At 40.6% G+C, this 23,713-nt stretch overlaps 1 protein-coding gene across 2 annotated transcripts in view; it reads left to right on the top strand.

The window, feature by feature from the left end:
• spats2 (spermatogenesis associated serine rich 2) overlaps nucleotides 1–23,713 on the top strand; it is a 55,342-nt gene that overhangs the window by 6,327 nt on the left and 25,302 nt on the right. For both annotated transcript variants that reach the window (XM_062971026.1, XM_062971025.1), the window contains exons 2-3: nucleotides 2,432–2,718; nucleotides 23,378–23,457. In XM_062971026.1, coding sequence (XP_062827096.1) covers nucleotides 2,697–2,718; nucleotides 23,378–23,457 — 102 coding nt within the window. In that variant the 5' untranslated portion in view covers nucleotides 2,432–2,696. The remainder of the gene's footprint in view (nucleotides 1–2,431; nucleotides 2,719–23,377; nucleotides 23,458–23,713) is intronic.

The following is a 23,713-nucleotide window of genomic DNA, read 5'->3' as shown; positions in this document are numbered from 1 at the left end:
CCCAAGGTATGAACCTGATCTTTCAGAAGGAATGCAACCCCACCCAGGACAGGTTGCAATCCCAGTCTCAGGTTGGTTTTTCTACTGACCTGTCTCACTTGTGTCTCTTCTGGATTAATCCTTAGTCTAATCACCTGTATCCAGTATTTTACTGCATCCAGACAGTGATTGCTTTCTACCATAGCCTCATTGGCATACCGGTAAGTTATAAAGGAGAGATAGAGATGAGTATCATCAGCATACTTGAAGACACCCAGCCCCAAAGCTCCAGGTTATCTCTTCTACCAGATTTATGTAGATGATAAAAAGCACTGCGAACTGTATCAACCTACCAAGGTTGCATCTGCCTTATAAGTAGGTTTGAATACAGATTGGCATGGCTCCAGGTAATCCAGGAAAGCCTGAAGTTGTTGGTGTAGGACCTTAGCAAGAGGTGATTAGAAACTGACTCATTGTCACCTAAAGGTTGGAGTCCAGTTAAGGTATTTTCCGACAAAGGTTATACAGTTGCTTGTTTTAGAGAGGTTGGAACATAGCCCTCTTTAAAATAAGCATTAACAACTTCTACACTATTAGCAAGTATCCTCCAGATGCATCTTTTTTTAAAAAGCCAGAATTGACTTTTGGGTCTAACAGTGGTTGTCTTCACATCTACATGTAACTTGTCCATATCATCATGTTGGGCAACCTGAAACACATCCATCAAGTACATGCCTAAATTGCCTCCCCAAGCTCTATGTTCAGTGTGGAGTCTAGAAATAATTCTAGTAATCTTCTCTACAAAGTATTTTGGAAATGTATCACAGAGCTTTGCGAGGCTTCCTCCTCAGCCATCTGAGGTCTAGGGTATAATAGCCCTTTAACTATGTCAGTAATCCTAAATTTGAGAACACTTTTTCTAAAGGTTGAAGTCATCCACTAGAAATCAGATCCGTTGTATTTCATAGAATTAACCACTGTACTTTTCTGGCTGCCATCTTCTGTCATACATGGAGAATGACCCTTCCACACATCCATGTTTCAAATTAGTTCTTTTCCTTTAGAAAACATTATAAAACTTACTCTGTGAAGCCATGCTGTTTTGCTTTTGTGGAAATATTTTGAAATGTTACTTAAAACTTCTAGAAGATAATGTAATCTCATATATTCAAGAACCAGAATAAAACACTATAAAACAGAAAGCTTTTTCATTCTAAGTAACTTCTAAACTAAGTTGGCACAAGGACCAATAGGACAGAAAAGCAGAAAAAAGAGAAAGCTTATGAAAACAGCTCTAGGGGTGTGTGAAACTGGGAATTTGGTCTGTTTTTGTTTTGAATTTCGGGTCCCCCTCCCCCCCCGGATATGGAAACTGAACTCTAGGTTCCGAATTACGAATCCAAATGGCCCCACTACTAATCTCCCAGAATCTTCACAATGAAAACAGAAGGAGGGGTGAAATTCAAAACAAAAACAGAACCGGGGTGAGGTGGGGGAGAGCAACATCCAGAATTCGAAATGAAACAGAATGGATTTCCACACCCCTATTATATTTCTCCTTTATAAAATCAGTTAAACAACAGGGACTTAATAATTTAGGGGTTCTGGCCAACTTATGTCTTGCATGCTAAACTTTGTATAGTAAATTATATGTACAGGTATAGTGACCTAATATATTCTGCTCCATCCCATATCTCGTATGTGGTACTGTTAGTTCGACTGGCAAAAGAGAACTACTTCAGAGGATAGCATAATAGCCATTTTATAACCATTTAGTTTTCCCCCTATGTTGTAAGTTCCAATTTTTCAAATGAGATGTTTACAATTAGGCAAGAATTCCTTTCAAAAATGAGAATGCCACTCCATTAATACCACATATTATATTGCATTATGTTGCCATAATTGAGAGGTTCATGATTTCAAGGCAAGCTCCGTATTCCAATGATGGTTTGATGTACAGGTGCTGAACCTTTGGTCTCCGGATTGTTTGATTTCCGACTTCTACGTTCTGCTATTGTTGACCATGCTGGGTGGAGCTGTTGGATGTTTGAGGTTAACACAGCAGACAGGCAAAAGACTCAAATTCTGGTTTAATATATTTTGTCCATGGAAAATAATATTTTTATGGCATTAGAAACTTTTAGTGTTACATCTGTGAATGAGTTATAAACATTTAAAGTTTTAAAACTTTAAACTTCAAACTTTATTTTAATAGCATGCACTAAACTGATTCAGGAATTGCAAGCTGTCAAAATGCAGAACAAAGTTCAGTTGATACTTCACTAAGTATCTAGATAATTTTTTCTTGACCCGGTGTTCTATATTTCTCTTCAAGCAACACGAGTTGACTTCAGATTTTAAAAAACAAGCTTTGGGGGAATGGTCTCGCACAGAGATTGCCGTGCTCTGCCATATTAGTATGTTAAATTCCTGTTTTATATGTGTTTTTCAGACTTCAAAAAACATCATGAACTACTGTGTGTATGCTTCCTGACAGAAGATAGATGTTAAGTGGAAAGATCTACTGTGATCTACAGTCTGGCTAGCAGGATTTTTCTTTTTTGACAACCGTCGCCTTTGGAGCTGCAAGTTGCTGTCTCTAAGCAGATATTTGCCATTTCCTGCCTTGATGCAAAGCAGTAGTTGAATTACATCTGTCATTTCTGGTATTTGTGGAAACAGATTCTTTGCTGTATTGCTGCTAAATACAGACAATTATGTCTAAGAAACATCAAAAAGGTAAGATTTAACATGCAATTTGGTCAGATAGCAAGAGTAACTGCTATTGGGCAACCAAGTATGAAACTTTGTTTGAGGGATTTTTATTAGTGGTAAAAATAATTTCTGTATGCTGAGTATTGTCAAACTGACTTCTTAAGTGTGTATATTATATTCTTATTCAAGTCTCCCCAAATACAATATTTTGTTCCTAATACCCTGTTTCCCTGAAAATAAGACATCCCCTGAAAATAAGACCTAGTAGAGGTTTTGCTGAATTGCTAAATATAAGGCCTCCTCCAAAAGTAAGACCTAGCAAAGTTTTTGTTTGCAAGCATGCCTGCCAAACAGAACACCAGAACATACCAGATCGGTAAATGTATCTACCATAGATTGTTGTACATGGAAATAATGGTAGTAACAAGAAATTCTTGATAGGATTCACAGTTTGTCTGGTTATGCTGGTTTGTGATGACAACTACTGTACAGTATATAATAAAAGTTCATTTTTTTGTTCAACAATAAATGTGAATACTTCTTCATGGAAAAATAAGACATCCCCTGAAAATAAAACCTAGCTCATCTTTGGGAGCAAAAATTAATATAAGACACTGTCTTATTTTCAGGGAAACACGGTAGTATGTCATATTATGTTAGGATCTTTGGGGAGCCCTCAGGTTGCTGGAGTTAGGAATGAAAGTAAACAAAGATTATGACAAATTTGAAGACTGTTTAATGTCCAGCAATACTAAGCTTTTGGCAGTACATTCCAAAGATGGTCGATTGGCATTTAGCACCCGGCCCACTTGAGAAATAGACTTACCTGTTGGCCAGCCAGAGGAAAGCTGATATCTGTCCAGCTCGCTTGGGAGTCCTAAATTGCTTTGAACCATTGTTTTTTCATGTTTGACAGCTGATTCCTAAAGAGAATTATAACAGTGCTCTGACTTATTCTCATGAGCATTTTATTGTGTTTCTGGTGATGTAGTTAATATTGAATTTTTGAGTCCTTGTGTGCAAGGTTATGGCCAATCAGAACACTTACGTTAAATGTGTGGCTCTTGTTGGAAAAGGTAGCTGACTGGTAGTTCCTTTCTCTGTGTCTTGTGAAATTTACTTGAGTTTGATGCTCTTGACTAGCAAAGATGAGGACATAATCAAATTTTACTAGAAGTTATGAAAACATTTTTATACCACCTTCATCTAATTATTTTTTTTAGTTATTTGTCTTGGTAGTATTAGCCACTCTAATTCTGAAACAATTTAAAATTGGGGACCTCCCTCCCCAAAGACATTGGAAGTTGTGTCCCCACTCTGACATTTTACCTTGTAGATGGAGGAATAGATAGCTGGACAGATAGAGGAATAAAAATGGTATCATACATAGCCCGGGGCTGTGGCGCAGACGGGAGAGCAAACCAGCAAACCAGCTGCAATTAACTGCAATCAATCACTCTGACCAGGAGGTCATGAGTTTGAGGCCCGTTCGGAGCTATGTTGTTTGTCTTTGTCCTATGTTTAAAAGGCATTGAATGTTTGCCTATATGTGTAATGTAATCCGCCCTGAGTCCCCTTCGGGGTGAGAAGGGCGGAATATAAATGCTGTAAATAAATAAATAATAAATACACTCTTGGCAATTTTGCCATATTTTTATATTCAATTTAGATCAACTTCCAATTTTTCCTAGTTATAGAGTTGCATTTTCTGGACCTAAAATAGTTGGAAGAGGACATAGTAAGATTGCCATAAGTGTTGTAGAGGCATTTTAGCAATTAATCAATAACTGGGTGTGCTGCAGGGCCCAGAGAAATACATTTGTTCCATGACCTGATTTAAAGGATGCCAATGCAGTGATGCCAGAAATACCTGTCAAAACAAAAATTTGAAAACACTTTTTAAAAGAACAGGTAACCAATGACTAATTATATTCAGTACCAGGAATCAAGGTGTTGATGCAAAAATAATAGCAAGGCAAAGTTCTGGTTGACCAGGAAAGAGTATAATGCTAGTGCACACTTCTCATTTTCTCCCACTTAAACAGAAATGTGACATAATGTTTATGGCTTCTTCAGCAAGTTGGAACCTCAGTTTGGATTCAGTTCTACACAGATCACAGGTGGAGACTTTGTGGTTAGTTCCAATCATTCCTGCTAGCAGATGTAGCCAAACAAGACCAACCAAGCAGTCTACCCCACTCAGATTTATCATACATAATGTCTGAAAAAGATCAGGAGAATAAAAAAAATGTTTAGCTAGGGGTCTAAAGTGATCTCTTTTTGGAAAGGTGCTGCCCTTGGCATATGCAGATCAGCAGAGCAGGGGTCAAAAGATTCTTCTGGAGGGAATGTTCAGTAAACTTCAGGCCAGGAAAATTCTATCCTAAGTAGTTGTCTGTTATGAACCTGCTAGTATACAAACCTAAGCAGGCATTAAGAGTTAAAACCAGTAATTTGAATTGAGAGTGAAAACTGCAGGAGGTAAAGTTGCATATTCCTGCTTTGTACATAACGTTTGGATATGATATCTTGTAACATGCCAGCTATATAGTATAAGAGGAAAACATGAATTAAGTTAGCTAGAATTTGTTCTAGTCTTTTTGTAGAGCCAGATCCCTTTTCCATCACCTGGAAATGTAGCAAGCTTCAATTATTATTATTTTGTCAACACACTTTAGAATTGTATGGCCCTCCAAATGTTGTTGGTCCACAGCTTTCAATATCTAGCCATTGGCTGTGCTTGCTAGCATTTCAGGGTATTCCATTCCAATAACATTATCAGGTACTTGAGCTCTGTTGGCTGGAGTGTCTCTTTTCAAAATCATTTGGATTATTCTGAGCAAAGTGCTGACAGAGGAATATTTTATTATTATTAAGAGTAGAGATGACTGAATTGGTTGGACACTCCTTATTTCCAGCTGCTTAATTGTCAAGTGCTGTTCATCATACAGAGGGCAAACAGTTTGTAGTCCTCTGTCCTAGAGCAGCCACTTGGTTCCAGACTACCTTGTTTTCCAGTGTACTTAAATGCTTGGCTCTGGAAATTGTAATGTCTGGAAACCAAAGACATGGGTCAAGTTGTTTTTCTTCAGTGAAGCATATTGTTATGCTACGGGCACATTTGAATGCTTTTATATTTTACTAAGTGCATTCATTTTTACCTAAACAAAAGACCTATTTTTACGTTTTATTTAAATTTTGGTCAACATAAATAATTTACATTAGACAATAACTAAGTTATGTATTTATAATAAAATACATGCATTTCTCAGTTAACCAAGTAAGTGAAATTCCTTTTTAACAAGTCATTTTACATTTACTCAGCCTCTCCTTTCCCTCCGCCAGCATCAAAATTGTAAGAATGGTGAGAGAAGTAGACTTTTGGTGTTGGGTTTTAGCCTTATGTCTGCAATAAAGATTACAATAAAGCTTGATTGGGAAAGAATGGTACTCGAACCCAGGGGTTCTCAAACTTTTTCAGCTGTGGAGCCCTTTTTGAAGCAAAAATTTTTCATGGAGCCGCAATAAATGTTTATATTTTATAAACAAATCTTCAGTTTTCTTCTTACACCATTCCCAAAGGTGGCGGCGGCGGAGAAGGGGCTGGCAGTTTCAGGGGCTGCTGCTGTTGTGGAGGTGGCTGCTGAGGGAGTGTGGCCTGGACACTCACTTTTTGGCAAGTTCATTTGCTGGCTGGGGAGTGGAGAGGAGAAGGGCCACTCTCCTGTTCGGGGAGGGGGGGGGAGAGAGGGAGAAGGCCCCTTGCTCCTTCACTAGACCAAGGGAGTTTGCTGAGGGGGAAAGGAAGGCCTCCTCTGCTTCCTTCTTTTTTCTCAGCTGCCACTACAGTACTCGCTCCTCAGCAGCAGTTGATGAAGGGGACACTCATGCTGCCATTGCCCTTCTAGCGACTGTCAGCATCTCTCTTCGCCCACGCTGCCTTGGTCCAAGGGTGGGATCTTGCAGAAACTGGGCTAGAGCTTTGTACACGCCAAAGCCCTGATGAACCCTTGCATGTGCTTTCTCAGAAGCTGCTCCACAGCATGTGCTGCTGGGTCTTCCTGTGCAAGACTGGCTACCTGCTGCCCACCATAGCCAACATCTTCAACGCCCTGCTGGAGTCGCAGGTCAACCCGCCCCAGGGCCCGCAAACACCCTTGACTACAAGTGTCACCATGGTTGTGGTTTGGGAGCTGGCCACTGGCTTGCAGCCACTGTCATCACCACCTCCTCTTCCTTCTTTCCCGTCAGGTCGGGTCACTCACACAGTAGCTGCCCCGCCTCACCTGGGTCCACTTCCTCACCTCGACCTAGCACCCCAAGAGCGCAATCTGACGGAGTAGCACAGCTTACCCTTGCCTACAGGCTGAGGTCTTCAGCTGCTGGGTCAAGGTGTGGAAGTAGAGATGGGCAAAGTGTGGTGGTTACTGCATGAGTGATTGACCCAATGGGAGAGAAAAAGTGGGAAGTTACAGCAGCAGCAGCTGCAAGACGCCCACCTCTTGGGTGGTGCCACTGAAGAGTGGGTGAGAGAGCAGGTTTATGTGTGCAATTCCAACATGGCATCAAATGTAATGTGCACCTCAATTTTGATGATGTCATGTAGCCAAAAAAGGTGTTCATTAGACTTGAATAAATATGGTATTCCAAAAGTAGTTGCATCTTAGATTTATATAAGAACAGTATGATATTGGCAGCTTCATTTGTTTTCCCACTTACACTTAGCTTTGGATTTGCCTTTTCACCACAGAGTTAAGCATTATTGATCTTCCTGTTTTTTTTTAGTTACCAGCAGGTGAGATCCCATCAGTGTAGATAAAAAATGGGATTCCCCCAGTATGCACGCGACACTTAACCTACACCGAATCTCATTTTCCATTTTAGTTCCATTTTTCCTAGTTTAAAAGGATTTGCTCTAAAGCCCCAAAATGTGATGATGTTGGCAAAAATTTCCTAAGACACGATGGGATAATTATCTGATGTGAAAGTTGCATGATTTCTAAAAAAAATAGTCCAGACAAACTATCTTGAGTTTACTGGAGAAAGAACAGCATGTAAATGAAGTCATGAAACCCATAGAAGGCCTGGCAGCTGTACAAAAAATCCACAAATTTTTAATCCTGTTTGCTTTGACTTTTGTTAACTAGTTTACAAGTTCATAGTCAATGTCAATGTTCTGAGTGCTTGTAGGAATTTTCTTATCCTTAGGAAAGATAGAGTTGTCACATCCGTGTATTCCTTCCATGTGAAACGATAGGATATATTTAATGTAAGCAAGCAAACTGAATGATAGTTTTCATATTTGCATCTGGTAACTAACTGCATTTCCAGCTATTGGAATTGTCAGTGTTTGTTTAAACTGAACAAGTTTTTTTTTTGTTTTTTTTTCGTGTCAGGAGCAACCGGAGTTGCTTCTGGAACGAGAGAATTGGCCGTCTGCAAGGACGTTGCCCAGGGGACGCCCGGATGTTTTGATGTTTTTACCATCCTTGTGGGAGGCTTCTCTCGTGTCCCCGCATGGAGCTGGAGCTGATAGAGGGAGCTCATCCTCACTCTCCCCAGGTGGGATTCGAACCTGGCAGCTTTCAGGTCAGCAACCCAACCTTCAAGTCACTTAGTCCACTACGCCATCTGGGGGCTCCAACTGAACAAGTGTGAATAGAAAAGCATCTGGAGCTCAGGTTTAAGAAAGAATTAACTTAAACACTGTGCAGATAATCTTCAGGAGCGTACAGATAACCTCTGCTGAGAGTGAATGAATTTTATCAGTTTGAGAACCTAATCTGTATTGAGGCTTTATGAGAAGTGTTTATGTGAAACTAATAGACAACTGTATGTTGGGTTTTTGCCATGCAAATTTAAAATACTTCTCTTACTGAACACGTGGAAGATTTGTAATGTAGGAGTTGGATGCATTCATATTGGGCACTGTTGTCTGGCAGTGCAGGTGTTGAAAGCTTTGGTATTAGAAATTGTCTTGCAGTCATCGCAGATGTCTGCCTGATTGGCGGGTTTCCAAAGAAATTGCTTTTCTACCAGCATCAGCACCTTTTGCTCCTCATGAGAAGAGACCTCATTTTCCTGATGTGTCTTACTAATGACTTACAAATGATGTCCGAAAGTAAGACATGTCTATAGAGGAAACATTGTTGGACTTCCCCATCACTGTCGGTGTGCATCAGGGCTCAATCCCTTCGCCCCTCCTTTTTGTTGTTGTAATGAATGTAGTTACTAGAGATCCGCAGAAACCGGCACCTTGGGCTTTGCTGTATGCCGACGACGTAATGCTTCCTTTTGAGAACAAGGAAGAACTTGAACGTCAAGTACAAGCATGGTGCTCGATAGCAGATGTACTCTGTGACAAAAAGGCCTGCCACAATATATGGAGTCGAATGTTGGCTGTAAACAAAGGAAGCAGATATTATAGATGAGGATGCTACTACAGTGGAGTCTCACTTATCCAACATTCACTTATCCAACGTAGTCTGCCTCCCATCCGGATCCACGGCTGTTTCTCCTTTGTAGTGTCTGGTGAAATAAGCACACGTGGTAGTAATTGCGCCCAGCAGTGCTCTCAGAACCTTAAAACAGCTGTTTGAAGTACTTTGGCTACAGCCCCGCCCATCTTCCCCAGAAGGCATATATGCAGGAGGTGGGGATGTAGCCTCAGTTGCTTTTTTTCCTGCCACCTTAGAGAAGCTCTTTGGGAACCTCTCTGACTGTAATTTTAAGTTTCATTGACCTGGATTGTATTTTGATGATTCTTACAAGTACTTTGGCTTCAAAATTGGATTTCTTTGCTACTCTGGCTTTTGACCTTGGACGTGTCTGACTTCGGTATTGGTATGTCTACCCCCGGGTATAAAAAGTGTGTGTCTTATGGCACTAAAATGCCAGATTCTGATGGACACGATAAGTGTCTTTCGTGCCTAGGAGAGGCACATGTTGCAAAAACCTGCTCTGCTTGTTTGGCTTTAACGCCACACGCAAGGAAGAATAGAGAGATGAGGTTAAAAGCCATTCTGTATGAGCAGGCTTTGTTTCCCCCTCCCTCCCCAGCTGGCTCGCAAATGCCACAGAAATCTAAGGGGCAGTGACGTTCACCTACCTTTTCTAGAGAGGCCTCACCCCTCCCGAAGAGGGCCAAGTCTAGTCCTCCAGCAACTCCCATGTCTTCAAAGGCTCCAGGAGAAGGAGGAGAGGCTTGGAAAAAAAAGAAGCGTTCCGCTTCAGAAATGTGCGGCACGGCCATGGTTCCTGGACATTCTGCTCGCTGTGCGCAGGCCATGCCCCCGGCACGTGCTGTGATGCTGCGTGGTGCGGCGGTCCTGATGCCGGCTGGCTTGAGGCTTCTGCAGCCTTTAAAGGACTTCAAGCAGTGTGCCTCCGCTACAGGCCCCGGTCACAGGTGCAGCCCTGCTCCCCTTGACGAAGACAGCCCACCTCCTTGTGCAGTAGAGACAACTGGGTTGCAAGGAGATGTAGCTCAGCCCATGGCGAGCACTTTCTCCTCTCAAGAGGCGAATAGAGCATGTGGTATGTCTGCTTCTGCAGCCCCTGTCTACTCTCTGCTCACTCCTAGGGATGGCAGAATCATAATTCTATCTCCAGACTTGCCATCTAGGTCTTCAAGGTACCTCAGCCCTATGCCTCAGAGTGCACCAGCTTTCCCATAGCCTCCACGTAGGCAAGTGTATGATGCTGCCATAGTGCAGCCCAACACTTCAATACCAGCCAGATATGAATACATCTGACACCTCTGACCATTCAGAGGCAGAGGATGAGGTGGATTTGGCACTAGACCAACCAGTACCATCAGAGACAGCTGGTTTTGTTGCTCTAATGTCAAGGTTTAATAGGGCCCTGAATCTACCGGTTCCAAAAACTGAAAAGACAGTCGATTGTCACTGTAAAGAACTCAGGCAGGAGGAGAAATCTTTTTTAAAAATCCCCACCGCTGACACCGATTGCGGAGATGTGGAGATGGAGGTTGTTTTTTATTAATTAATTATAATATATATTTTATATCCGCTGCCACCACTTATTAAAGATGTTTATTTATGCTGCCACCAGAGGTAAAAATGTTTATAATGCGGCCACCAGATGTTAAGGGGATTATCAACTCTTGCCACCACTATTGGAAGATTTAGCCACTGGCTACTTAGAGAGGAGACTTTTTAAATTTTGTTTTTCTTTCTTCTTCTTGTTTATTCTTAATGTGTGTGTATATGACAGAGACTGAGATGTTTGAAGGAATAATAACATTTAGGCACAAGCTTGATGGTTACAATGACTTTTCTTCTTGTTTGAGGCATGTTACTGAACAGTTGCAATAACAGAATGAGGTGATTCAAACTTTTTAAAACATCAGTTCTTTCTCCACTAACAGACTACCTTAAAATAAGCCACCAAACTTATTTTAAACTGACTCAAATAAGCTCTTGAGCCTCCCTGATTCTCCAACTGAGAATCAGTCTTAACTGCAATTCCTCCAATTACAGACTACCTTAAAATAAGTCACCAAACTTATTTTATCCCTGATCCCCTAACCAGAATCAGCCTTCCCTGAGCTTCAACAGAGCCCAGACTAAAATCAACCTTCTCTGTAGTTCTCTGACCACACACTCTGACTGATTGAGTTTCCCTCCAAATTCTACTCTCTCTTCAGCGAACCCAGTTGGCTCCGCCCCCTTCTCCATGGCAACCAACTCATGGTGCAGAGTAATTGAAATATTAACCCTTTTTTAAAAAAAAAACACAGTTAAACATGGCATCTGTAAACTAAAATTCATACTTCTTTACAGTCACTTGTTTCCGCCAGATGAGCAACAGCCGTCGGCTCAGACAGCCTCAGCCCTCCCAGCAGTTCCTTATTTACTGCAGTTGACCACCACTCCTGATATTGCTCCAACTCTGGTTGGGGCAATACCATAAAAATGTGATTCTCTATATAAAGTGGACCTCACAAGAGCTCCCTGGATTTTGAAACCCCCAAAACCCAATTCGCTTGTGGTCGACATGATGCAAAACAAACATTCTGCTAGAACACATCTTACACCAATTAATAAAGGAGGGAAGGAAACTAGAAGCTGTTGGTAAAAAAAAGTCATCTTGGAGCATGCATATCCACACGTATGGCTCACTATGGTGCCTACATGGCAGCCTATCAAGACTATCTGTGGAAAAAGATAGCCCCCCATTTGGAAAGTTTGCCACAAGAGAAACAAACCTTGGCTAAAATAGTACAACAGGAAGGGGTGGCATTGGCAAAAGCTCAAAAACAGATGGCAAAGCACTCTGCAGAGGCAGTAGGCAGGATGTTTGCAGCAGCGACAGTGATACGCAGACGTGCATGGTTGAGAACTTCAACCTTGTCAGAAGAGGGCAAGGTCTTAGCAGAAGACCTTCCAGTCCATAATAAGGGATTATTCAACCCTGAAATGGGCACACAGCTCAAGAGCGCACAAGAGGTGCGTCAGGCTGCAAACAAATATGGATTTCCTATTCAATCAACGTCTAGATACCGGGGGAAATTTTATACTTCCCCATCTTATAAACGCAAACCATACAAGGCACCAGCAAGACCTTTGCCTCAGGCAACAACATCCACATCCACCAGACAAACCACAACATCCCGGCCCAGAGGACAGGGTAAGAACAAATCCCAACCAAAGGGGAAGCGACATTTTTAGCAAAACTGTGGTTCCTTCCCCTGCCATGCCCTTCACAAATTGCACGGGTCATCACCTAATCTCCTAATTTCCCTGCTTCTTCAGATCACGACATAGTACTTGCTCCGGCAGCAGATACACCTTTTGTTAAGTTTGGAGATCGTTTGGTGCAATTTGCTCCTGCATGGAGGGCAATCACTACTGATAGGTGGGTGTTGCAGGTTATAAGTTCTGGTTACTCAATTGAGTTCTTCCAACAGCCACATACAGGCTGTATAAAAGCTACGCCACCATCTTAAAGTTTTATAGGAGGAAATTCGCACCCTGTTAGAGAAGGGAGCAATCATTCCACTCCATTCATTAATGTTTCCACAAACTTTCTTTTCGAGATACTTTTTAGTTCCTAAAAAGGACGGAGGCCAGAGGCCAGTGTTGGACCTCAGAGGTTTGAATAACTAAAAAAATAGTTATATTATTATATTAGTGATCCTAAAAAATTTCGAATGGTGACACTTGCGACCATTCTGCTTCTGCTGCCAGATAGAGCATGGTTTGCATCCATAGGCCTTAAAGATGCATACTTCCATGTTACCATTGCACCTCAGCACCACAGGTATCTTGCTTTTATGGTGGCACAAAAGGCTTTTGGTTTTCGGGTGCTTCCCTTTGGGATATCTACTGCTCCATGGGTCTTTACCAAAGTCATGGCCGTGGTAGCAACGTGGTAGCATCTCCACCTTCAAGGAATAACCTTCTACCCCTACATAGGTGGCACCTTCTAGACAATCACTGTTGTTTGATCTTCATTTTACTTTATCGTTGTTAGAAAATCTTGGTTTAGTTGTAAATCAGAAAAAAACTCATTTTATCCCTACATAGAGGATACATTTTATTGGAGCTGACATAGACTCTACCGCTGGCAGAGCATATCTCCCGGACGATCGGTTTTGATCTCTTCGCACAGCACTACTTACCCTCCTGCAGGGTCCATTGCGGCGAGCCAGGAATGTCCAGTCAGCCTTGGGACATCTAGCACCCACAACGATAACACCCTATGCAAGACTCAGAATGAGACCTCTACAGATGTGGTTTTTACGTGTCTTCGAGCTGCTGACCCAAAGCCGAAACATCCGTCTTTCTGTTCCGACTCATGTCTGCCAGTCCCTACACTGGTGGTTGTCCCGGGACAATGTGTGCATGGGTGTTCCATTTCAGCAGCCACAAGCAACAGTGACTCTGACAACGGATGCATCCCTGTATGGATGGGTTGCATATTCCGGCTCCCTCACAGTCAAAGGCAAATGGACACAGCAGGAGGTCCAATATCATATCAATCTCGAGCTCATCGCAGTACAGCGGAGCCTCCATGCATTTCAGGACTTGTGCCAAGGCAAGGTAGTCCAGCTATGCACTGACAATACCATGGTAGTGTGGTATATCAACAAACAAGGGGGCACAAAATCACACTCCCTCCTAAAGAGTACCATGGACATATGTCATTGGTGCTTAGCCAACCACACCCATCTGATAGCTGTGTATGTTCCGGGACAGGACAACAGTATTGCAGATACATTGAGCAGGGAACAAGACTCTACTCACAAGTGGTCCCTTCATCCTACAGAAGTAACTTCTCTTTTCTGATAGATCTGTTTGCATCACCACACAATGCAAAATGCGATTTGTTCTGTGCCAGACAGCAGGAAGACTAGACATGAGGGTGCTTGCGAGATGCCTTCATGTTCCACTGGTTGGGTCCACTTCTGTACGTGTTTCCTCCGATACCCGTTCTCAACAGAGTAGTATCAAAGTTGTATCAGCTGTTTTAAGGTTCTGAGAGCATTGCTGGGTGCAATTACTACCATATGTGCTAATTTCACAGATCACCACTCGAAGAAACCTGGTTACAGGTAAGCAACCATCGCTTCTCTAGGCAGCAAGGACTGAACTTTTTACGCATTTAATTTCTGACAATGTCGTTGCTGTACGTTCATTTTATGCAATTCTTTATTTGTAGTCAGTTTGTTAGTAGCCAATGTTTTTGTAGTCAATGTTTTCAGTACATTGCGATGTTTTGGTGCTAAATCCGTAAATACAGTAATTACTACATAATGTTGCTGTGTACTGAACTGCTTTTTCTGTCGATTTGTTTTAAAACATGACGTTTTGGTGCTTAATTTGTAAAATCATATGGTAATTTGACATTAAATAGGCTTTTCCTTAATCCCTCTTTATTATCCAACATTTTCACTTATCCAATGTTCTTCCAGCCCGTTTATGTTGGATGAGTGAGAATCTACTGTACTTATAGCTGGCGTCACACTCCTTGACCACACCCACAACAATGACATCTGGCAACGCTTTGGCATTACTCTAATTGCTGACAAACTACAAGAATCATGCCTCAGATTGTATGGTCATACTCTCCAAGGTGAAGACGAGTCCATTCGCAAGATTGCTTTTGATTTAGAAGTGCCTGGCAAGAGACCAAAGGGACAGTTCGAAGCAACACTGACTGGACACGCTGCACAATAATCTGAAAACTACTGGCATACACCCTGATCAGATGCACATCTGGGTGAAATGTCGCCAACCAACCAGTACAGTGGACCCCCCCCCCCCCCCCCAATCAAACGGGACAAATGCTGAAGAAAAAGAAGAATATAGAGGCAACTAAATACTTATGATTGCAGCTGGAGTCCTGTTATGTGATAAGGACAGAACGTAGAACAGAGCTTTCCAAACATTTCATGTTGACGGTACACTTTTTAGACATGCATCGTTTTGCAACACATTAATTCAGTTTTACTGGCAAACCAAAGGTTATACCAACCCCACATAAAAGACTGACACGTTCATAAATTGTAATAACGAAATGTATGAGAACACAACATATCTCATGAAAACCTTTCATTTATATTTTAAAATAGATATTATTTATTGTTTATTTCAACTTCCTCAGTTTCCAGAATTCTTGGTCAGAATGGCCAGTGATCATGAATTCTAGGACTGAAGTGCTAAACATCTGAAGGACCGGAATTTGGGAACTACTGCCCTTAACAATGTGGGATGAAGTTACTTAAAGAAGTTCTTTTTCACATGTCACCTAGACTAATTACTATGTAGATAACGGTGGTCCTGCCTATACATCTGATGGGAACTGGGTGGGCAGACTCCATTGTACTCTCACTTCTGTAATTCCCTACTGACTGCAGTTCAGCGGCTACCTTCCATGACTGTATTATTTTCTTAACCAAACATTTGCTGATTTTCATAACTAGCAGAAATTATTTTATTATCATGTTTGTATTTTAATTCAATTTTAAAAAATGTACCTTGGTTTGTTGACCCTTATTTACTAAATAAATTTGCTATGTTCATTTATTAAATTGAATTCATTGACTAGATTATTGCATTTATATTTCATATGTATTTATGTATTTGTTAAATAAACATAATAGTGATTCAACATGTTTGGGAGAGGTCTTCCTCTACTAATATGTTCTCGTTTTTCTTCTGGTTATCTTTGTTTATCTACTTGTCTTTTTTGTTGTTTTTTTAATGTGCATTAGATTACAAGTCTCTCAGCAAGGGTGATTTTAAAAAAAAAAACATTTCAGGCTCATTATTGAATGTTTCTCACTAGTTCCAGTGGGAAGATATTAGTCATAAATTCAGTGTCTTCATATTAGAACTACTTAGAAATTCCATGGGAAACTACTGGTAACTATTTTTGAGTAATGCTTCTGGTGTTACCTATGAAAATATTTGTAAGACTAGTTCTGTAAATTAACCTGTTGTCAAAATTGCGAAAGAAGATAGTCTGCAGATGGCAAAAACTGAAATGATAAAATGCACAAAAGCAGTTTTAGGCAGTACAGGTTGAATATCACTAATCTGAAATCTTGGAATCATAGGTCTATTGGATTTTTTCTGCCACTTGCCCTCAACCAGCTGGTCACACCTTCCGCAGCTGCGCTGCGTCGCCAGCCACGCCCCCATTATTAGAAACAAGTGGTTGAGGAAGCAAGCGGCAGAATTTAGTGGGGAAGGAGTTGTAAAGCTCCTTCATCACTATGGTAAGTGCCTAGATTTGAATGGTGACTACGTGAGATATGGTATTTGGGTGTGGCTTTCAACTGCATATGGTAAATGTTTTCTCCTATACTTTGTTCATTTTTAATTCCAAAACGTAATGTACTTTCTGGATAACCCTCGTATCTCTACCTTCCATATGGACAGCTTTGGATTTTGGAATTCAAGATAAGAAATGCTCAACCTATAATTGAATATTGAATTTACAATTGGTTACTTAGTATAAATTCAAAAGCTCCTTGGATTCCCTTCTAAACAGCTTTCAGTTGTAGTTAGGAACTGTTCTTCAGAAATATTATTCTTTGGCAGTTCCAAAAACCACTTAAGGGTTTATTTCTTTTAAGTTTGCTTAACCATTAACTTTAAGTGACAAAACTTTTCTTAGCTGTTAGGAAAAAATGTTAGACATCACTTGGTGTTTTCTTTCTGAACTGGAAAGTAATACCTGTTACTCAAGAAAACCAGAAAGAAAATAGAATGAACTATTAGAGGCACCCTGAAAATATTTTAAGCTCTTGTGGAAAGCACTTTATTTAGCTATTGAGCTGACTCTTACATTTTATAGAAACATATCTTTAAAAACTCAAGATCACTTCAGGCGTGATATGACAGGTTTGTTTCCCATTTTCATTTTTGTGTTTTTGCAGTGGACACCGTAATAGTTAAGGTTGAGGAACTGCATCTGTAAACACACATAGACATTGGTAGCATGGCTGAGACTTGGAGCTGTGGCTGGCTGTTGCTTCTGGTATATTTGAAGAAGTGAGTCTCCTCATTATACGCAGATATAGTGCCATTTATGATGCAGCTCTTGAACAGTGTGGTTAGAAGTAACTGTATGTTGACATTTAAGGTAAAGGTTTCCCCTTGACGTTAAGTCTAGTTGAGTCCGACTCTGGGGGATAGTGCTCATCTCCATTTCAAAACTGAAGAGCCGGCGTTGTCTGTAGATGCCTCCTAGGTCATGTGGCCAGCATGACTGCATGGAGTGTCGTTACCTTTTCACCAGATCTCACTCACATTTGCATGTTTTCAAACTGCTAGGTTGGCAGAAGCTGGAGCTAACAACAGGAGCCCACCCCGTCCTGAAAATTCAAACCGCCAACCTTCCGGTCAGCAATTTTTGCAGCTTAGAGGTTTAACCCACTGCGCAACAGATAGGAATGGCTAGTTTGAATTTTTCACCTAAACAGATATCTCATATATAGAAAATCAGCATGTTGGGAAGAAATGCTTAGTTCGACTTTCCTCCTGAAAGCCTGCTTTTTTGCAAGCAGGAATTTTGGGGGGTATATAGCACTTGTGCACCCCTGGCACAAGCTGTTCTACTTAGGAAATTGTGTTAGTTGAAAGGAGAAACTGGGCAGCAGGTAAATTGCTGAGCTAGGGAGAAGCTGTGACAACCCCTTGATGTTCCAAGTGAGATATTGACACTCCTCCTGTTCTGGGTGCAGCAAGGCCAAACAGCTCAGAACTTTAGCAATAAACATTCCATCATAGTCTCTAGATAGAGAGAATACAAAAAAGTATGGAGAGTAATTAAAAAGCTACACAAGAACTATCCCTGTATAGTATATCAATAATTCTGAGCTTTCCTGTAGTGTTTTTTGTCATTCTAATATAAAATCAAATGCTGAAGATTTGCTCTTAAATGTTAGCTACCCATCATATTTGAAATCCTCTCACTGTGGTAATTGGCAGCCCAGATGTTTCAGTTGAACAAAATATACTATATGAAACACAACAGGTGTGAGACATTAAAAAACAGAATTCACATTAGATAGCACTTTAAAACTAGTATTCTTTTTTTTAAAAAATGCATAGAGGCGTCTACTTGTCAAGAATGTAAACCTCCAGCATAGGCAGGCTTTAAGATATAAGGTGGGGATTGTTGCCATAAGTAAGAAATTACTTGAAGGCACATAGCAACAAAAAACAATGTTATAATTCAAGGTGCAGGTTATGACCTATAAAGCCCTAAATGGTTTGGGCCCCGCCTATCTCCATGATCGCATCTCCGCCTATGTACCAGTGTGGACTCTTAGATCTTCCAGGGAGGCCCTCCTCTCGCTCCCACCACCGTCTCAAGTGCGGTTGGTAGAGACGAGGGAGAGGGCCTTCTCGGTGGTAGCCCTCCATCTTTGGAACACCCTCCCCAAAGAGATAAGGCAAGCCCCCATCACTTCCGCAGGGACCTGAAAACCTCGTGGTTTCAGCAGGCCTTTGAAAGTGATTAATCTGAAACCCTAGACTCTACCCTGGCTACCAGATAGGTCTCCGCTTTGCATTTCATCCACGTCCACAGAACTTCGATATATCATTGCACTAGCTTAGTTGCCCTATAGCTACTCAGCAGGCCTGAAGTTGAGTAACCCAGACTCTATTCCTTGCCATCAGTTGCACTTTATTTCACCCCCTGGCTCTATGTTACTTTGCTGCATGAGTCTTAGCCCAGTCCCTACAGTTGTCTTGACTCATCCTGGAATTATGTCCATTGGTAGCTGAATATGTCCCAATGGAATAGCTTTAAATCTGGTTTTATTTTAAATGGGTATATTTGTTTTTAATCGTTATTATGTTTATGTTTTATTACAGTGCTGTTGTATGTTCTATGTGGTATTGAATGCTTAGGTATGTGTAAACTGCCCTGAATCTCGTCCGAGAGATAGAGCCATATATAAATAAAGTTTTGTTGTTGTTGTTGTAATTCACTGCATCACAGTAGTTAATGCTCTGGATTTTTATGGGTAATAATAGTGGCACCACTATTATCAGTGAGCTTTATTTTATTGGATGTTCTGCTTGTTTTATGTAGGTCTCATTTGATCTCACTAATGGTGCATCTGCATTGCATATTTAATGTAGCTTGACCCTATTTTAACTGATGCTATTGATTCATGATGCTATTGAATCATGGGGAATGTGGTTTTTGTGAAGCAAAGAAGGCTAAAACCTTATAAAACTACAGCTCCCAGCATTCCATAGCATTGAGCCATGACATTTAAAGAGCTGTCAAACTGCATCAATTCTACAGTGTATCTGCACTCCCAGTCTGGCTCAATAAAATTAAAACACAATGTGAAAAAATACTGTGCAGAGCTGGAACAACAGTTTTCGAATTGTCATTGTGACCCTTTTTTACAACATGATTGAAGACCACTTTCAGTAACACAGCTTTTTTAAAGTTGTGGTTTCTTCAGCCATGCAGTATTTTTAGCTCGCTTCAAAGTGTGCTAGAATAGACCAATGCTTTACATAAGCAGAGGAGGGTTTCAGTGTTCCTCTCCCACACCTTTTCATACTGTGCAGGACTAAGCACCCTGTACCACATTGATATTTGACCCTTGGGGTCTATGCTTAGGTAGTGACATTGAAAGGTAATTATAAACTAACAGTTCAATGCACTTTTTTGCACAATCTTTGAATACTACTGATATGACAGGTCAGTGGAACATGACCTATGATCGGGATCCAAGACATTTCTGTAAAGCCACTCATTGCAATATGCATTCCAAAGGTGATTCTGTTTTGTCATTTTCTGTATTTGATTGATTCGGAAATCAATTCTTCTGCTGTGAGAAATTGGAAGAGAATAGTTACTACTAAACTTAATGGTTCCATTGAATTTTATTAGGAAGCATGGTAAATGGGCATGGAAAGCTGTTCCTGTACTATTTACTGTGTTGGATGGTTGTTTTAGATATGTTCTCAAATCTGCTTGTGTTGTAAAATGTATATTCTGGTATATAATTATTTTGTAGAACTGTTAATACCTAATTATGCGGTTTGGTCTAGGCACTAAAATAAAGGAAGCAATGTTTTTCCTAGAAAGAAGGCAAAAGGTTTCAAATTATTTTGTTAAACTGCTATGATGAATGGTTTGTTATTGCTATATCAACTAGATAAAGATCTTGTACTGTTTTGTCAGAGACACAGTGGAGCAGCCTGTCTTATGGCAGTTACTTGCATGTATTATCTCTGTTTGAAAGAGTAGAGAGTGAGGTAATTAAGATTGTGAATATTGTCTCTGCAATCAATTACTCGTACATCACATCAAAAGAAGAACTGTTGTGTTCTTGTGCTTTTTCTCTTTTAAGCTATAAAAAGTTCTTAACTTGTTCTCCTGTAAGGGCATACTGATCATATTGTGAATGCATGTTTGATACTCAAGCACTGGGAGTACCATATAATTAAGGGACAAACTGAGATTATTTTTTAATCAAATTAGAAACAGATTGTCACTTCTAGTCAAAAGGTGGGTGGAATGAGCGAACCTAGACATGCCAGCATTAGGCAACAAATATTAGGTGCTAAATCAAGCCTCTTCACTCTGCGGCCATCCAGCTATTTGGGCCTCCAACTTGAAGAACCCCTGAGCATATCGTTCAATGGGCAGGAATTCTGGGAGCTGAAATTCAAAACACCTGGAGGGCCGCAGTTGAAGAGGCTTGTCACAAATAGCTCATATAAATTCAAGGACCAGAATAACATCTCCTGTATTTCATTGATACTAAGATGCATGTGTCTCCCCCCCCCCCAAATCGAGGCTCAAAAAAGGGGTACATTTTAGAATTGATTAAAGGGGATTATGTGCAGCAGCAACTCAGGCCCCTACTACACTGCCATGTAAAATCCAGATTATATCACATTGTAGACATGTAATCCAGTTCAAAGCAAATAATGTGAATCATCTACTTTGATAATCTGGATTATGTGACAGTGTAGAAGGGGGGGTAAGACAGCTGCCCTGGCCAGCCACTGAAAGCCTCACCATCTTTGCACCTGATGTGGCTGCACAGGATTAAGAATTATACTGTTCTCTAGATTTGTTGAATTTTAGCTCGTGGAAGCCCTAATCAGCATAACCCATGGTGAAGAATGCTGGGAATTATAGTCCAGAAACATCTGGAAATCTAGATAGATCCCAGATCTCTTTTAGAGAGCGTTCCATTCCTTCCAGATCAGACTAAAGCCCCATCTACACTGCCATATAAAATCCAGATTATCTGCTTTAAACTATATTATATGAGTGTACACTGACATATAATCCACTTCAAAGCAGATAATCTGGATTTTACATGGCCGTGTAGATGGACCCTGACTACCACTCAGGTCAGACAGATATGCCTGTTCTCCTAGCCATGTATGTTTTAACATGGATTTTTGAGCTCCTAATCTAGTACCGTAATCAGGCTGCTCTTTGTTTGCTATCTTACTCTTGGAATAGCAATAAAACAAAACAAAAAAGCGGAATATATATTATGTGACATGGACTACATTTTCTTGATGGTTATAATGCATTCAGTTGTTGTTAAATCTCCATAAATGGCTTACAAGATTTTTGTGATTTGCATATCCAGGAGATTGAGACAGCATTAAATACTGAGAAACGGATACAGATATACTGAAAAAGCTACACATTATCCTCAGATTAGTAAAGACTAACAAGGGTGGTATTGGGGCTCCAGTTGTCCTAAGTATCAGGCTACTTCTGATAGAGGTAACCTTGCTTTCCTTGTTGTTGCAGTCCTTCTGGTTCTCTCTGTCTCTCTCTCTCTCTCTCTCTCTCTCTCTCTCTCTCTGTCTCTATGTGTGTTGTGTGGCCTTTCACATCTGTCTGCTTTAGCTAACAACAGGATTTCATCAACCTGTTAGAAGTCTTGGAACTGACCAGGTCAAAGTAGAAAGAGATTGAGCATATTCCTTCATAAAGAAGGGGTAGACACACTTTTGATCTGGGCCCTCTTCTACACTATCACGTAACATCCAGATTATCTGCTTTGAACTGGATTATATGGCAGTGTATACAGTGTTCCCTCGCTTATCGTAGGGGTTACGTTCCAAGACCACTCACAATAAGTGAAAATCCGCGAAGTAGGGACACTATGTTTATTTTAATATTTATATATTATTTTAGTAGTTATACACTATTTTAAGTCTTTATCAACCAATTGTGTGTTGATAAAGTGTCTCCTTCTCCTCCGTTGCTGCTTGGGCTCCTTTTCTCTCCCTTTGGCTTCTCTTTCCTCCCTTCCTTAGGCTGTAAATTGTAATTTTTTATGATTTATAATACTCTTTTAGAGTTTATTGAAAACCGCAAAACAGTGAATCTGCAAAAAGTGAACCGCGAAGTAGTGAGGGAACACTGTACTCATATAATCCAGTTCAAAACAGATAATGTGGATTATCTGCTTTGATAATCTGGATTATATGGCAGTATAGAAGTGGCCTTAGTCTAAGCCTCTTGTGCTGTTCATTCAGCTGGTTTTGACTTCAAGATATATCAGACTACAGATAGGTGTTTGCCTCTGTGTTGCTGCTACATTGTGAGCTCAGCCCAGTTTGGCATTGCTGTGCTAGATACTAGTTTGGGCTCATCTCAGTGAACATGGGTAGCATCTGTATAACTGAAAATAGCTACAACAGTCTGATGGAGTGGGGTGAAAGAAGGCCATGGCTGTTTAATATATTTTTTAAAATGTTACTAATAGTTTTGTTCATCTTTATAAAGGTATGCATTCACAGCCATACTTAAAAGTGTGTGCAGCAATTATAAATGTTTGGCATGGTGGAGTTTGGTATGGTTCCTGGACTTTAGATATGTTCCATTCCAGGTGCTTCCAAGGCAAGCTTTGATTTGGAGTTTGCTGTATTGTTAAGAGCTGTATGTTTTTAGGTTCTGTTTGAAGGCACTGTATGTAAGTTAATGCAGGTCAAAGAACGGTGCTGTTTCTCTCTTTCCTGGGCTATGCACGCATGGATTTGGAGAGGAATTCTTCCAGCATAATTTCCATCATCTGGTCTATTACTTTTTTTTACAGCCCAGTAAATCTTTAGAATTAGTCCATGACCTTAATTTCTATCTTGTTGATACAACCATTCTTAACTATTTTTCTCTCTTTCCCCTCTCTCACCTTCAGATTCATCAGGATTTATTTTTGATGTACAATCCAATACTGTGATGGCCCAAGGAGGTACCTTTGAGAACATGAAGGAAAAGGCAAGTAATTCAAACAGTTTAAATCCACTTGTTGTAGATTACAAGGTACTTTTGAACACTAAAAGATGGAACCTATTTGTGTGCAGTTTTACTGCTTGCTATAGGCATTTCTCTTTGCTGCTCTGTTTTAGTCCTGTGCTCCTATCTCCTTGTCAGAGAAAGAAACTCAATTACATTTAATTTGTAGTGTGTTCCCCCCCCCCTTAGATTCTCTCCCCCCCTCCCCCTTTCTGGCAATTGCCTCATACCATACTTG

The sequence above is a fragment of the Anolis carolinensis genome, chromosome 2 (genome assembly GCF_035594765.1).
Source record: "Anolis carolinensis isolate JA03-04 chromosome 2, rAnoCar3.1.pri, whole genome shotgun sequence".
In the NCBI taxonomy this organism is placed as follows: domain Eukaryota; kingdom Metazoa; phylum Chordata; class Lepidosauria; order Squamata; family Dactyloidae; genus Anolis; species Anolis carolinensis.
Note: the sequence above shows the minus strand (reverse complement) of the source record. Positions and strands in the feature narration are given on the sequence as shown.